The sequence below is a fragment of the Pelodiscus sinensis genome, unplaced genomic scaffold, assembly GCF_049634645.1.
Source record: "Pelodiscus sinensis isolate JC-2024 unplaced genomic scaffold, ASM4963464v1 ctg71, whole genome shotgun sequence".
Classification (NCBI taxonomy): domain Eukaryota; kingdom Metazoa; phylum Chordata; order Testudines; family Trionychidae; genus Pelodiscus; species Pelodiscus sinensis.
In genome coordinates, this window is record NW_027465980.1 from 620,878 (window position 1) to 636,460 (window position 15,583).

The window sequence follows — 15,583 nt, forward strand, 5'->3', positions numbered from 1 at the left end:
ACCTACAGCCAGGGGATTACAACCGAGTCAAGGAGGCCCTGCTGCACAAGTTCGGGCTGACCCCCGAGATGTACAGGAAGAAGTTCCGGGGGGTACAGAAAGGGCCATGGGAGACCTATGTGGACCTGGCCTCCCGCCTGGCGCAATACTGCCGCAAGTGGGTGTCTGGAGTCGGAGCCCAGACCGCAGAGGAGCTGCTCAAGCTGGTCATGATGGAGCAGTTCTATGAAGCGTGCCCACCCAAACTGAGGCTGTGGCTCAAGGACCGGAGACCAGAGAATCCCCAGGAGGCCGGGAGACTGGTGGATGAGTTCATGGAGAGCCGGTCCAGGTGTGAACGGGAGTCCCGGAGAGAAAGAGAATCGCGCAGAGACTGGTTCTCGGCGGAGCAACGGAGAGAGACACCTCCGAGGCGAGCCCCAGGGACCAGGACCAGTCATCGATACCCCAGAGAACCAGCCAGGGCCCGGGCAGAGCCGACCCGTCGCCCACAGAACCTAACTTGCCATCGCTGTGGGCAACGAGGCCACAAGAGAGCTCAATGCACCAGGCGCAAGAACAGGTCCCAGGACCTGGGACTTTCCAGGGTTAACTGGCTGGGGCGGGAGGAAGGGCAGGCTGCCCCAGAGGCAGGGGCTGGCCGGCAAACCTCCGCTCGGGGAGAGGGGAAGGATGCTCAGTGCACCTCCCCTGGGAGGTCTGACCCTCGGGAGACAGATTTATCCCGTGCACCGGGTGGGGGCGGGGCGGCCCCTACGGAGGGACTGCCTCGTACCCCTGGAGGTGGATGGCAGGAAGGTGACGGGTTTCTGGGACACGGGGGCGGAGGTGACGCTGGCCCGGCCCGACATAGTGGCCCCAGACCGTATGCTACCCGACACTCAGCTGACACTGAGGGGCATAGGGAGCACTCCCTTTAAGGTACCTGTAGCCAGAGTGCATCTGAAATGGGAGGCCAAGGAGGGTCCCAAGGAAGTGGGGCTGCACCCGCACTTGCCCACCGACGTGCTAATGGGGAGTGACCTAGAGGAGTGGCCAGACGGACCCCACAGGACGCTGGTCACCACCCGTAGCCAGAGCAAGCGAGGGGCTGGTGGCCCGGAACTCGAGGAGGTTCCCCAACAGGGGGCCCAGGGCCCCGTCCCAGCAAGTACCCCCACTATGTCACAATGACATCCTCCTGTGCGCCAGAACACAAGCAGACTGCACGGCCTTCACGCGGACAGCTCTCCAACACCAATGTGGGTATAAGGTATCAAGGGCAAAGGCACAACTGGTCAAGCGGGAAGTAACTTACCTAGGATTTGTCATCGCAGACGGGTGTAGAAGACTATCCGGTGATAGAGTAGCGGCCATTTGCCAGTTAGCCCCTCCAACGAGAGAAAAAGGATTGAGGACCTATTTAGGCATGACAGGCTACTGCAGACTATGGATACCAGGCTACTCCAGCATCGCACAACCGCTATATGAGGCAGTTAAAGATATTAAGGAAGGGCAGGTGCAGTGGACGGAAGAAAGGAAGGCTGCATTTTTTGAGCTGCAAAATATGTTAACCAAAGGACCGGCCCTAGGTCTCCCAGATATGGCCAAGCCATTCCAACTCTATGTGATAGAACATGCAAGTCAAGCGAAAGGAGTTCTAACTCAGAAAGTGGGACCATACTCACGCCCCTGCGGATATCTCTCCAAAAGACTGGATGCTGTTGCTAGAGGACTTCCAAGCTGTCTAAGATGCTTAGTGGCAGCTGCCACACTCCTGCAAGATGCAAAGAAACTCACGTATGGAGCCAGGACTACCATCTATACCACACATGGAATCAAGACCCTCCTGAGAGATACCAGCCTTAAATGGATGACCAGTGCAAGACTCACAAAATACCAGCTTCTGCTGTTAGAAGATCCAGATGTGGACCTGGAGGCAGTGGTCGGATTAAACCCAGCTACTCTGCTGCCGGAGCCCCACATGGACCCTCGCCAGTATGCCATGACTGTACCACCTTGCTGCAGTATACATGGGCTGCCAGGCCCGATCTCAAAGAAGTTCCTTTGAAAAATGCAGACTATGAATGGTTTACTGACGGCAGTTCCTTTGTGGAAGAAGGGGAACGAAAAGCAGGGTATGCAATTGTCAATCAGCATGATATGGTAGAGGCCCAACCACTGCCCTGCGGAACATCAGCTCAGTTAGCTGAAATAATAGCCATTACCCGAGCATGTGAATTGGCAGAAGGAAAAAGACTGAGCTTTTGGACTGATTCTAAATACGGGTACCTCACCGTACATTCACATGCAGGGTTGTATAAAGAAAAGGGAATGATAGACTCTCGAGGAAAACCTATTAAATATCAAGGAGAAATACAGGCCTTACTGAAATCTGTCTTAAAGCCAAAGGAATTGGTGGTAATGCACTGCAAAGGACACCAGAAAGGATCAACCTTTGAAGCCGAGGGAAACCGAAAAGCAGATGTCGCCGCAAAACAAGCGGCCCGTGCCCCTATCATAAACTGCTCACTGACGGTAGACCCTACTAATATGAAAATCTCCCCACAAGCCCACAGTCTAGAAGACCGCAATATGGCTACAGCTATTGGGGCACAAGAAAATCAAGAGGGGATATGGACACTGCCTGATGGCCGAAGTGTAGTGCCAACCCATGAACTCTTACCCATGGTGCAAGCTCTACATGAAGGAACCCATATGGGAGCAGAGGCCATGTACCAGACTTTTAGGAAGGTTGTCTATGCCCCATATCTGGCTAATGCAACCAGAACAGTAGCCAGGCGGTGCATCCACTGTGTGAAGGTCAATCCCAGGACAGGAAGGATCGGGGCACCAGGACAGGTTGCAGTAGGAGCGGGACCCATGGACATCCTGCAAATAGACTATACAGACATGACTAGGTGTGGACCCTATAGATATCTCTTAGTAGTGATTTGTACCCTCACAGGGTGGATTGAAGCTTTTCCTACTAAATCAGAAGGATCTAATGGGGTTGTTAAATACCTCCTTAATCATCACCTTCCCACACATGGGCTACCCATACAAATAAACTCAGACAATGGGGGGGCATTTGTTAACCAAGCAGTCCACAAGGTAGCACAAGGGCTAGGCATACAGTGGAAATTACACGCTGCATGGAGGCCACAGTCTTCGGGAAAAGTGGAGAGGGCCAACAGGACCCTCAAGGCCACTCTAATCAAAATTATGGATGAGGCACAGCTAAATTGGGTTATGGCTCTGCCATATGCATTGTACAAGATCAGGAACACCCCCAAAGGTACCACTGGTTTGACCCCATTTGAACTAATGTATGGAAGGCCCTCCCCTATAACGCGAGAACTGTTAAGAGAACCGTCAGGTCAACCCATACCCCATACCCCATACCCCCCAGCATAGAGGTTTGGGCAAAGCTCTTGCACCGACTCAGGAGGCAGTTGCAACAGACTGTGCCCTTTGTGGTAATGGAACCAGTGCATGAGTTTGAGCCTGGAGACTGGGTATGGGTTAAACGGTGGAAACCTGACCCTCTAACAGTGAAATGGGAAGGGCCTAGACAAGTTCTTTTGGTCACACCTACCGCTCTAAAATGTCATGGTATCAAAGCTTGGGTCCACTACAGCAGGGTCAAAGCAGGGACCTGGAAAGCTAGAGCAGTAGGACCTTTGAAACTCAAGATCAGCAAAAGCCCTGCCGCACCTAACCAGGACTAGGTGCCCAGCGCATGGCTCAAGATTAGTCAAAACTACCCCCTGTTGCACCCCACCGGGAGTGGGTGCTCAACGCACGGGAGAAGATTTCAAGACATCAAGCCCCTACCGAGGTCTACCTGAAATAGCCTCTCCCCGTACGGGCCACCTAACACCACATGGACCAGGAAGATTGGATAATTGACAACAATGCAGTAAATGCCTATATAAACTTTATAATTGCCCCCACTGCACAAAGGCGGTGGACTCTGGTGATTTAAGGCATCCAAAATTGTGGTCATTACTCCTACAAAATTAAGCAGTGTATAGTAGGAGAAATTCCCCAATTCCTTTTTCTACGAAAGTTATTGCAAACTCGTAGGCGGAATAAGAAGCACAAACCGCGGTACTTAATTAGGATCGTTAATAACCAATACCAGGCTTATCATGTCTCAACAGAGGATGAAGAAATTAATTACGACCCAGATCTCTCAAAGGACACTGAGTTCTGCAGTGCCATGGCCTCGCAAAACAATTCACAACCTAACAATGTCCCCTGCGAGAGATGTTCAAACTTACACGACGGGTCCAGTGAGGAGAGTGACCTATATGTTTCCTCTGATGATGACAATGATACCCCTGATATTTCTGCCCCTTAAAGTTGTAAGCACCCAACCCATAGATTCCCCTAGCTGTACCCCTTGTATCCAAACCACCAGACACGGCACTCGAGTGCAGCAAACTTTGTTTTATACAAAACCCTATAAATGTACAAAAAAATTACACAATGTACCTATAACTCAACCCAATATTCTATCTGTGATGGCAAAACCTGTTTTGACCCTCAGCCACCGGCCACCAGAACAATTGTCAAACTAAAGGTCGGAGGGTCATCAGGAAATGTTTTAGCAATTACTCCAGTGCCAGCAACGGGGCCAATATCTCTCTTATTTGACGCATGTTCAGCTATGCACACATCTATAATCCCATGCAGTACCTTAAGCTGGGAACGATACTACATGCATTCCCCTAAATACATGGGATACCAAGGGTTCAATAGAGACTGTAATAGTGTAGCCGATTTCTTCCTAAGTTACTGGTCGTGCGTCGCCTGGGGAACCTGGCAACAGCCAGGTCAAACAGCCGATCTTCGACCCGGGGTCACACAATTAAATTGCCAAACAAAAACCTGTACTCCACTCAATTTTACTATCAAAGACCCCGCAATTGGCCATACTTTAACCGACAGTTCGGCCTTCGAATAGACAGTCCAGGAGTAGACCCCGGAACCCTGTTATGGATCGAAAAAGTAGAAGAAACAATTATAGGTACGCAGCATAAACATTTCACTGAATTTTGGGAGGAAGTAAACAAGAGTCCATGGGATGACATCCCTAAAAGTACGAAGAATTTATTTATAGAATTAGCAGAACAGGTGGAGGTATCATTAAATATAAGCAATTGTTTTGTCTGTGGAGGCACTAACATAGGAGATCAATGGCCATGGGTTGCAGAGGAATGGGATAGCACATACAATATCAGTTATGACCAAATGCAGTATCCACCCCATACAGATGCCGTATGGTGGACATTACACACTAACTTAGTGGGAAACAATTGTATTCAAGTACCTCAGGCGCCCAACCACACCCATCATATTGGAGACGCAAACTACTTAGCTATCCGCATTCACAATGGCAGCACAATTTCCAGCTGGAGTGCAAACAATACCACTTTTCCTAACAACCCATGGGCCATGCTGCCGCCTCAAATGCAGGCATTCTGGGACAACGGTACTTATCCACCGCAAGGCCGAGCTCCCAATGGATTATACTGGATATGTGGTACCATAGCATATTCTCAACTACCACCTCATTGGTGGGGAACATGTTACCTCGGGACCATTCGTCCTGCATTCTTCCTCATGCCCCTAGAGATTGGCCAACAACTCGGCCAACGCGTATACACTAGAGAAAAATGGAAAATAAAAATAGGAACTTGGAAAGACAATGAATGGCCCCCCGAGCATATAATCCAATACTACGATCCAGCATCCTGGGCACAGGATGGCAGTTATGGATACCGCACCCCTATTTATATGCTTAACCAAATTATCCGCTTACAAGCAGTTGTTGAACTCATAACCAATGAAACTGCTCAAGCTTTAAATTTATTGGCAAAACAACAAACTACGTTTAAAAACGCAATTTACCAGAACCGCTTAGGTCTGGACTATCTGTTAGCCAATGAAGGAGGGCTATGTAAAAAATTCAACTTATCTAATTGCTGCCTTGAAATTGGGGATACACAAAATGCAATAGCGGAAATCACACAAAAAATGCAAAACTTAGCCCACGTGCCAGTCCAAACATGGACAGGCCTTGACACCTCCAGGCTTACCTCTTGGCTACCAACTATGGGGTGGGTCAAGGCCATACTCGGATGGCTAGTGTTTATAGGAATTTTAGTCTGCATATTACCCTGCCTTATTCCTTTGTTCATTGCATGCGTACGGCGAATGGTGTCCCAAATTGTATCCCAACAAACAAGACCTCACATAATGGCACTCTATACCAGACTGCCCTTAAAGGATGAAGAAGAGCCTGACAAGTAAGGCTCTTGATGGGGGAATGTAGTGGAATTTGCCCCTTCCTGAAAAAGATAAGGAACTAGCCTAACAGCAGTTAGGGGCCCACTAGCCTGTGAGCAAGAATGAAGCTGTATTTCACATTTTCTAACTTGTGACAGGCACAAGCAGGCAGAAATCAGCAACATAGCTATGAGAAAGTAAAACCGCACATAGGCATAAGATAAGAGTACCCCTCCCCAACTACTGGAATGCCAATCGTGAACGTTAGAAATAATGTATTGCTGTGCTTTAACCAATGAAATGTAAAAGCCAATCAATCTGTTATTCATGTATCCGATAAAAGGCTATGCACAGAGCGGCACGGGGTTGCTCCTCGCTATTTTTTGCTGTAAAGCTCGAGGGGACGACCATCAGCGCTGATTAATAAAAGTCTGGTAAATCCTCCTTCGGGCATCCGTGTCATTCTGTTACACCGGTTTGAGTCCGGTACGGTTACAGACCCAGCTGTGCCACCTCAGAGCTCGCCCTTCACCCAGAGGCCCAGCAGCGCTGCAGGCGGCAGCTCCCTGGGCGTAGGGCTGCCAGGACCCTGCCCGCCGCGGGCCTGCGTCTCCCTGGCGTTCTAAGGCGATGGAGAACACCATGGGCCAGGCAGCTGCGGGAAGATCCGGCGAGAGCAGCCGCTCTCTCTGCGGGCTCCTTCACCAAGCCCCCCACCCCTGCCGGAGCCATGGGCCTCTCCCCACACACGGCCCAGAAGGGGAGGGGACCCGGAACGCGGGGGGGTCGGGCAGTGCGGACGGCGTGGCAGGCTGGGGAGGAGAGCGGAGCATTGCCAGACCTCGTCCCGCGCAGGGGCTGAGCCGACTCGCCGCCCTTTCCCGGCCGAGGGGCTGTTCCTGCGCAGCGTCGAGGGGCTGTGCAAACAGAAGGACCCGCATTCCCGTCCTGAGGGGCTGCCGGCCTCGCAGCCGCTCCCCCCCACATCCCAGCCCCGGCCAGAGCGCTGCCGGCACTATGCTCTGCGAGTCCCACCCAGCTGGCACGCATGCACGCTCCTGCCGAAGCACCGTGGAGAGGGCTGGGCTGGGCCCCCACAGTAAAGCAGAAACCGAGCCGGGGCCAGGGGCCGACTGCACTGCCTGGGTTCTCCAGTCCGGGGAGAGCCGGAGAGCCACCTCCCCGAGTGCGATTTTCAGCCTCTTTCTCCGCGGGAAGGGCGGAGCTTTGAAAACAGCCCAGGATTGGTGCCGCCCGGGCACAAGAAAAGCATCTGCTGCCTCTCTTGTGCCTGCCTCTTCCCCGCTCTCAGCCTCCAAGCCGCCGGACTGGGCCAACGGGTCGCGCTCAGCCTGGAGGACAGCCGCTGGCAAAAGGGCGGGACTGGAAGTGTCGCCCAGCCCTTTCGCTCAGGCGCTCTGAGCTCACGCTGCCCGCTCACGGGCAGACCCCCAGAGTCCGCAGGGTCCTGGGGGGTGTGGGCTCGGCTGAGCCACACAACAGAGTCAGAAGTCTTAGCTTCCCCAGAAGGAATCTGGAGTCAGCCTCACTTCCGGGGCAGAGCGTGTAAACACAGCGGAGTCCCCTCTCAGGGTCCCCCTCACTCCCGTCTTCCCCTGGTGCCCTCAGGGCTGCGGACGGGAGCCAGCGGTGCTGCCCCGTGGTCAGGAGGGAAGGTGAGCAGCACAGAAGAGCAGACCAGCTACGCAGCCCCTGTGCCCAGGAAAAGCAGAACCAGCAGTGGCCTGCTGGGAAGGGCTCTGGGTGCAGCCCTGGCAAGCGGAGAACTGGAGCTGACACCCGCCTGCACGGTGGCTCTGCTCTGGCGGGCACAGTCCTGACTAGCCCAAGGGCCTCACCTTGCAGTGCCGGCTTCCCTGTTCTCAGAGCCCGCTACACGGTGCGTTTCGCGACCTCCACTCTAGCAGGCCTCCAGCCCCCCGGTGACACCAGTCCCCCTGTGCCATCGAAGGCCAGACGCTCCCCCGGAGACTCACCTTGGGGAGGGTGCCGTGGGCACGGACCACCAGGCTGCAAACGCTGGCTGGCGACTCCAACCTGCTCTCAGTCACTCTCACCAGCCTGCGGCTTCCCAGGGCCCCTGCAGCCAGTCCCTGCCCAGGAGCCGGAGGAGCGCCCTGCAATTAAACACAGACGTGGACGAGATGGCGCCAAGGCAGCGAAGGAGAACGCGGGGCAGCCCGAAAGCCGGCTGGGAGGAGCCCAGGGCCCGCGGTGAGGGGCCAGCGCACCTCTCGGCTCAGGGACCCACGCGGGCGGACGGGACCACAGCTCGGCCAAGTGGCTGGTGGAGAGGACCCAGGCATGGGGCCCCGTTAATCCCCACGGCCCAAAGGGGAACATGCCCCCTCCTCCCCGCTGCTGCTGCCGAGACTATTGCACCCCCTGCAGGCACACAGCCTATCAGACGGGAAGTGAATTGTGAGGCCCTCTTCTGCTCTCAGGCGTGTGTGTGTGTGTGTGAGACACGATGCGTCAGGGTCCCCCGATCATGCAGCAGCAAGGACAGACTCCGCGGGGGTTTATTGCTTCTCCAGGGTACAGCCCAGCACAGACATGATGTGTCTACAGGAGTCAGGGCCAGGCAGCCTCAGCCCCCTTGAGATGGGTCCCTGGCCCCTAGACTCCAGCCTCTCCTTAGTCTGTTCCCTTCCTGGTTCCAGCCCCAGACTCCTCGCTCCCCGCTCTGCACACAGTGTACAGCGGCGGTCAAAAAGGCAAATAGGATGCTAGGATTTATTAGGAAAGGGATAGAAAATAAGACCCAGGATATCTTACTGCCCCTGTATAAAACTATGGTACGCCCACATCTGGAATACTGTGTACAGATGTGGTCTCCTCACCTCAAAAAAGAGATTTTGGCCTTGGAAAGGGTTCAGAAAAGGGCAACTAAAATGATTAGGGGTTTGGAACGGGTCCCATATGAGGAGAGGTTAAAGCGACTGGGACTTTCAGTTTAGAAAAGAGGAGACTGAGGGGGGATATGATAGAGGTCTATAAAATCGTGAGTGGTGTGGAGAGGGTGAATAAAGAAAAGTTATTTATTAGTTCCCATAATAGAAGAACTAGAGGACACCAAATGAAATTAATGGGTAGCAGGTTTAAAACTAATAAAAGAAAGTTCTTCACACAGCGTGTAGTCAACCTGTGGAACTCCTTGCCAGAGGAGGCTGTGAAGGCTAGGACTGTAATAGAGTTTAAAGAGAAGCGGATAAATTCCTGGAGGTTAGGTCCATAAAAGGCTATTAGCCAGGGGATAAAATGGTGTCCTTGGCCTCTGTTTGTCAGAGGCAGGAGAGGGATGGCAGGAGACAAATCGCTTGATCATTGTCTTCGGTCCACCCTCTCTGGGGCACCTGGTGCTGGCCACTGTCGGTAGACAGGATACTGGGCTAGATGGACCTTTGGTCTGACCCAGCACGGCCGTTCTGATGCTCTTATGCTCCCAGACCTGCCCCTAGCCAGGTGTCCGTCTCCCCTCCCTCCCTTTGTCTCCCCCCTGGGGAAAGAGCCTCGTTATCCGGTGTCTGGGCCAATCCACATGCGGGCGAGTCAGTGGGGATCACACAGCCCAGCACAGGGGGGCACCGGGTCACAGAGCAGACAGCCCCCCACTACGGCACAGCAGTGCATGCACACTGCCCCCTGCTGGACGGACCGAGCAGTGCCCAGCTAGAGATTGAGAGTAGCAGCTTGCAGCTTTGGCAGAGGCAGCGTCTGAGCGGTTGTGCGACTCGGGAGCATCGCAGAGCGTCCAGCGCCGCAGCCCGGCACTACGGGGCTCAGTGAGAGATGCTACCGGGACCCGGGTTCTGCGGCTCTGCCCACTGCCAGTGCCCCAGGGGCCAGGTTACTGAGGGCACGAGGCAGAGTCATCGGCCTTGAGAGGGGGCCATGGCTCACCCAAGGGAGGGCCAGAGACTGATGCCTGCCCCTGGGGGACAGTCCCCCAAATTCAGTGATGCTCCCATTGCCGAAGACTCGCCCAGGATCTCCTCCATGGCCCGCAGCAGTGAGACCCGCCGGCTCCCTGAGCAGCTCGGCCTCCCGCTCTGGGGCTGCTGTGCTGGCCACCGGCCGGGCTGTACAGCTCACTCCAGCACCGGTGCTGCTCTGGGGGAAAGGAGGCGTGGAGCACAGCCCGTCTGCCCCGCGGGAGAGACCCATGGTCCCTGGCGCAGCGCAAGGGTGATGCTGGAGCCTGCAGGCCGGGGGAAGCTAATGGGGCTGCTATCGAGTGCAGAAAGGCAGCTGACTGGCTGCGCCAGCCACCCCCAAACCTAGCCAGTGGGAGGGGGCAGCCTGGCCGGTCTCACACGGCGGGCCCCTGCCCGACCGCGCCAAGCACCGCTGGATTCCCGCTCTCTAGGACCTAGGCAAGCCCGCGGCCGGCGCTGTGCGCATACGCAGCGAGGGACAGGACAAGAGAGCGGCCCTGGGGAGCGGGGGGAGGGACCGGCTTCCCTGGGGCGGTCCCACTGGGGGGCCACGGAACGGGCAGGAGCAACATCTGTCTCCCCAGGAGAAGGCACGGGCCTGTGGCCGGCAAGCCTGGCACGAGGGGGCGGAGCTTGTTCTGAGCCCTGGTGGCCACGCTCTGAACCGGGCCCACGGCAGGAAGCTGCCCCCAGGAACAGTGCCCAGCAGTGCCCCATAGGAAGGAGGGAGATCGCAGGACTCTGGCTAGGCCGGGCTGTCACCTTACGGAATTTGAGGGAAGCAGCCGGGTCACTGCTGCACCCCCGGGGGTGTTGGCCCCAAAAGTGGCACAAAGGGGGGCATGTGAGGTGTCCAATAGAAGCCCACTGTCTGCTGATTCTCTATGTGCTGCTCATGTGATTGTAGAATGTCTGTGGGTGAAGTTATGAGCGTGGACTTGTCCGAGTGCTGAATGTTTCTCTGTCTGTGGTTGAGCAATGGGCAGAGCCCGGCCTATGGACATGCTAATGAGCAGGGCTCTCTGGAACAATGGCCCTCAATGGGCCAAGGACACACCTCAAGAATGGGGACTGACACCTGAGGGCTGCCAGCAGGGACACAGGGATAGGCCGCTGGCCAGCTGACCCGCTGCAGCCAAGAAGAGAGCAGGAAGGAGGGATAAAGAGGCCATGTGGCTGACTCCATCTTGGTACTCAGCTCAGCACTTCATCCCAGAGGCAGCAATGCAGGGATCGAAGAGGCAGAAAGGACTGTGGACCCATCCTGATCCTAGGATGTTCACCAAAGACTTTTAAGCCAGCAGCTATAACAGCTCTGCTAGAGCCTGCATCGAGAACTGGGAGATTCGGTGCATGTAATGTATGATAGTTTAGCAACCTCACTCTCGTGCTTTTCTTTCTCGTAATAATAAACCTTTAGATGTTAGAGTCTAAAGGATTGGCCCAGCGTGATTTGTGGGTAAGGTCCAGAGGGTAAATTGACCAGGGATCTGTGGCTGGTTTCTTGGGACCGGACAGAACTTGTTCGGGGTAGGTGGGGTTGGGTTCTAAGACCCCTCATCGGTGTACGAGGCCCGGGGCCATCTGGGGCACGGATTGCTGGGGTGTCGGAGGGGTTTTGCTCAGGAGGTTTCAGGCAGGCAGCTGAAGTGCTCGGTGGGACTGGTTTGTGGCTGGTTTGGAGAGGTCTCCAGTCTGGGGGCTAGAGAGAACCCCGGATTTGAGCAATTCGCCCTGAGCGGACGCCCTCAGCTGTGCCCAGACCGGCCCGGCCCGTCACATGGGCACCAAACCCGGCCCGGTTGGTTTGCCTGCACTTAACCTTTTCTTCACAGAACCCCTCCCCCGTAGTTCTGGGGGCACAAAGCCTGCGCTGCAGGAGAGAGTTCAAGTTTTTGGAAAACTGGAAGCAGAGCAGGATGGGAGAGAATTCAGGGCGGGGGGGGGGGGGGAGTCCAAACACATGGGGGCCCCTGCTACCCCACTCACCAGCCAACAAACAACTCATTAAAGGAAGTCCCTGAAGCTGCCCCTTCCCTTCCAACACTGAGGTACGTCCACGTGCCAGAGCAGATCAGCCTGCCGCTGTCGACTTAAGTCCAGTTAAGACAGCTCATTCGAAGTGAGGGGTGCTGCGGTCGGTGCCGGGAACCCTGCTTCCACGAGGAGTGCGGGAAGTCGAAGGGAGAGTGCTCCCTCCCCCGCTCTGACTTCCTGCAGTGGGGTTGGAGCCAAAAGCCGGGGAAGCTACGTGGACTTCAGCTCCGCAATTGATGTAGCTGAAGCTGCAGAGCTTCGCTCGGCTGTGTCCCGCAGCGCAGACGGACCCTCGGCCCAGGGAGCTCCACTGCTGACAGCTAGACCCTGGCATCCCAACAGGGCAGCTCTCCCATCCTAGTCGCAGGGAACGGGGCTCAGCTGGCAGCATATCCACGTGAGACGGGTGGGTCTGTCGCTTGCCACACACGACCACTCCACTGCCACCACGGCCCAGGGCTTGGCCAAGACCAGCTCCTAGGAAGCAGCTGAACTGGAGCCCGACGGGAGACAGGCTGATGGGCAGGGAAGCATCACTGGTGCAAGTCCCCTGGGGCAGAAGCTTTGCCCCCATGGTTGGTCAGCTGAGGGTGGCATTGGGTCCGTACTGAAGCCAGGCGCTCCTGGCAGCGACTGCGAGTGTGTCACATTACCGAATTGGAGGGAAGCAGCCAGATCGCTGCTGCACCCCTAGGTGGGGGTGCTGGCTCCAGAAATCTGTATGAAAGGGAGCCATGTGGGGTATTGAATGGGAGCTTGTTGTTTTCTGATCCTGTGTACACTGTTTATGTGAGTATATAATGTCTGTGTGTGTAGATCTGTAATCTGTGTGGAAACTGAAGATTTCCCTGCATGTGGTTAAGCATTGGGCAGGGCCGAGCCTGTGGAGCCTGTGGACATGCTAATTACCTGTGGGACAATGGTTCTCAATGGGCCAAAGACACACCCAAAGAATGGGGGCTGTCCTGAGAGCAGCCAGCAGGGAACACAGAGAGGCTGAGGACCAGGTGACCTGCTACATACTAGAAGAGGCCAGGAAGGAGTATAAAGAGGCCATGTGGTCGATGCCATTTTGTTCTCAGCTCAGCACTTCATCCCAGAGGCAGCACTGCAGGGATTGAAGAGCCCGGAAGACCTGTGAACCCATCCTGATCGTAGGATGTGCAATAAGGACTTTTAACCAGCAGCTGCAACATCTCTGCTAGAGCCTGCATCGAGGACTGGGAGATTCGGTGCATGTAACGTACTGTACTTTAATAACCTTACTCTCAGGCTTTTCTTTCTTGTAATAATAAACCTTTAGATATAGATTCTAAAGGATTGGCCCAGCGTGATTTGTGGGTAAGGTCCAGAGGGTAAATTGACCAGGGATCTGTGGCTGGTTTCTTGGAACCGGACAGAACTTGTTCGGGGTAGGTGGGATTGGGTGCTAGGACCCCCCACCTGTGTATAGGCCCGGGGCCATCTGGGGCACGGATATTGCTGGGGTGTCGGAGGGGTTTTGCTCGGGAGGCTTCAGGCAGGCTGCTGAAGCGCTCTGTGAGACTGGTTTGTGGCCTGTTTGGAGAGGTCGCCAGTCAGGGGGACTGTAAGGAGCCCCGGATTTGAGCAATTCGCCCTGAGCGGACGCCCTAAGCTGTGCCCAGACACGGCCCGGACCGTCACAGAGTGACACGGCCAGGAGGCTGCGTTCCACAAAGATGCTGGGGAACAGCACCCTGGCCTCCAGGCGCCCCTTGGGGCCCCCAGGCTGGACGCAGCGATGCAGCATACCGGGCCCGTGGCCAGCAGCCCTTCCGAAATCAGACCCGTGCAGAGCGCCACGCCCGGGCCACGGCACAGCTGCCCTCTGCTCCCGAGGCTCGTGTCTCAGTGAGCCCAGAGTCGAGCCCCTGGCCTCAGTGCCCTTCTCCAGTGGCCAGGCCCACAAGCACGTCCTGAAGCTTGTTTTCTGCACCCACAGGAGGCCTGTGGCCTCAGCTGCACTCCCTGGACACAAAGGAACTTTCTCCCATCGGGATAAAAGTCACCTCTTCAGGCTGGCCGGAGCCTGGGCAGTGAACGCCCACCGTCCCAGGCTGCAAGCCAGCGCACGACAGATGCTAGTCACATCGCTCAGCTGTCCTGGGGAGGAAGATGGTTCCAGATCTGTGTGATCAGCTCCCCCGGGCCTGCGCTGGGAACAGCTTGTCTGTCTGCCTGGGCGGGACACACCTTGGCTGCACAGTTACAGACGTGCTAGTTTGCTCAGGGATCCCCTTTTCCCACCACCAGTCTCATATCTATGGGCCTGGGGAGGGCAGGTGGGACGTGTCGGGTTTTCAGCAGCACAGCATAGAGAGGGAAAGGCAACCTTCTTACCTCCAGAGCACGCGGGGGAGCGCCAGGGCTATCGGGGGAGCCCAGCCCGCCTCCATCACCCTGGCTCCTCGCCGTGCGGGGGGCTGGCTCCGGGGTCTCATGGGGCAGGTGTGCGGAACGCAAGCTCAGCGTGTAGAACTCCTGAATGTCTGCAAAACAGGGTGAGACACAGCCATGGGGTGGGGATCCGAAGGGAACACCTGAGAGGGCCCCGCCCGCCAATCACAGGGGGACCCCCACTCCCTTCATGCTGAGCGTCTTTGAGAGCGGGCCAGGTAAATGCCTGCCTGGGTAACTGGGAGGGGATCACGCTGCCTAAGCCCCACGCCGCTCTCGCCACGGCAGGCCACCAGAGCCCTGGCCATGAGCTCGGCTGCACGGGCTGGAGGAGGCATGGAAAGGGTTAACTGGCTACCGGGGGAGGCTTATGGGTAACCAGTTAACTAGCGGTGCAGGAGGCCCAGCCTGGCCAGAGCAGCCCATGGCTCTAGCGGCCTCCCGCCTGCAGGATCCCGGTTAACCGGTTAACTTTGCACCCCAGCGGGAAGCGGTGCCAGCGCTCGGCTCGGCTCTAGAAGCGCCCGAGCGTCTCTGACAGGCAGCGGAGGACGCGGTTCCTGGCACCGGCAGGGACGCTGATGGGGCGAATACCCAGGGGCACAGCAAGCGGCACCAGCGACCCTGCCCTCAGCCCCCCGGGCAATGCCACGTCAAGGTACCACCACGCCTCATCAGGGCCCATCTGCACCATCCTTCCACCCCCGCCCGCTGCCCAGGATCCGCCGGAGCCCCCAGCCCTCATGGGCAGTAAGTTGCTTCCAAGCCTGGCTCTGGGGCTGCTGGCAGGGCGCCATTTCAGATTTGGGGGTAAGGGGATGATCTGTGCATGCTGTGATCGGGGGGGGAGGGGGCGGACTGAGGACAGAGGCGTCAACAGTGTTACTGGGCAT

At 56.2% G+C, this 15,583-nt stretch overlaps 1 protein-coding gene across 1 annotated transcript in view; it reads right to left on the reverse strand.

Annotated features, from left to right (window-relative positions):
* The window catches only part of DLG3 (discs large MAGUK scaffold protein 3), a 169,711-nt gene that overhangs the window by 134,035 nt on the left and 20,093 nt on the right, over positions 1 to 15,583 (reverse strand). Inside the window, 2 exon segments of the mRNA XM_075917662.1 lie at positions 8,274 to 8,414; positions 14,634 to 14,782. Coding sequence (XP_075773777.1) covers positions 8,274 to 8,414; positions 14,634 to 14,782 — 290 coding nt within the window.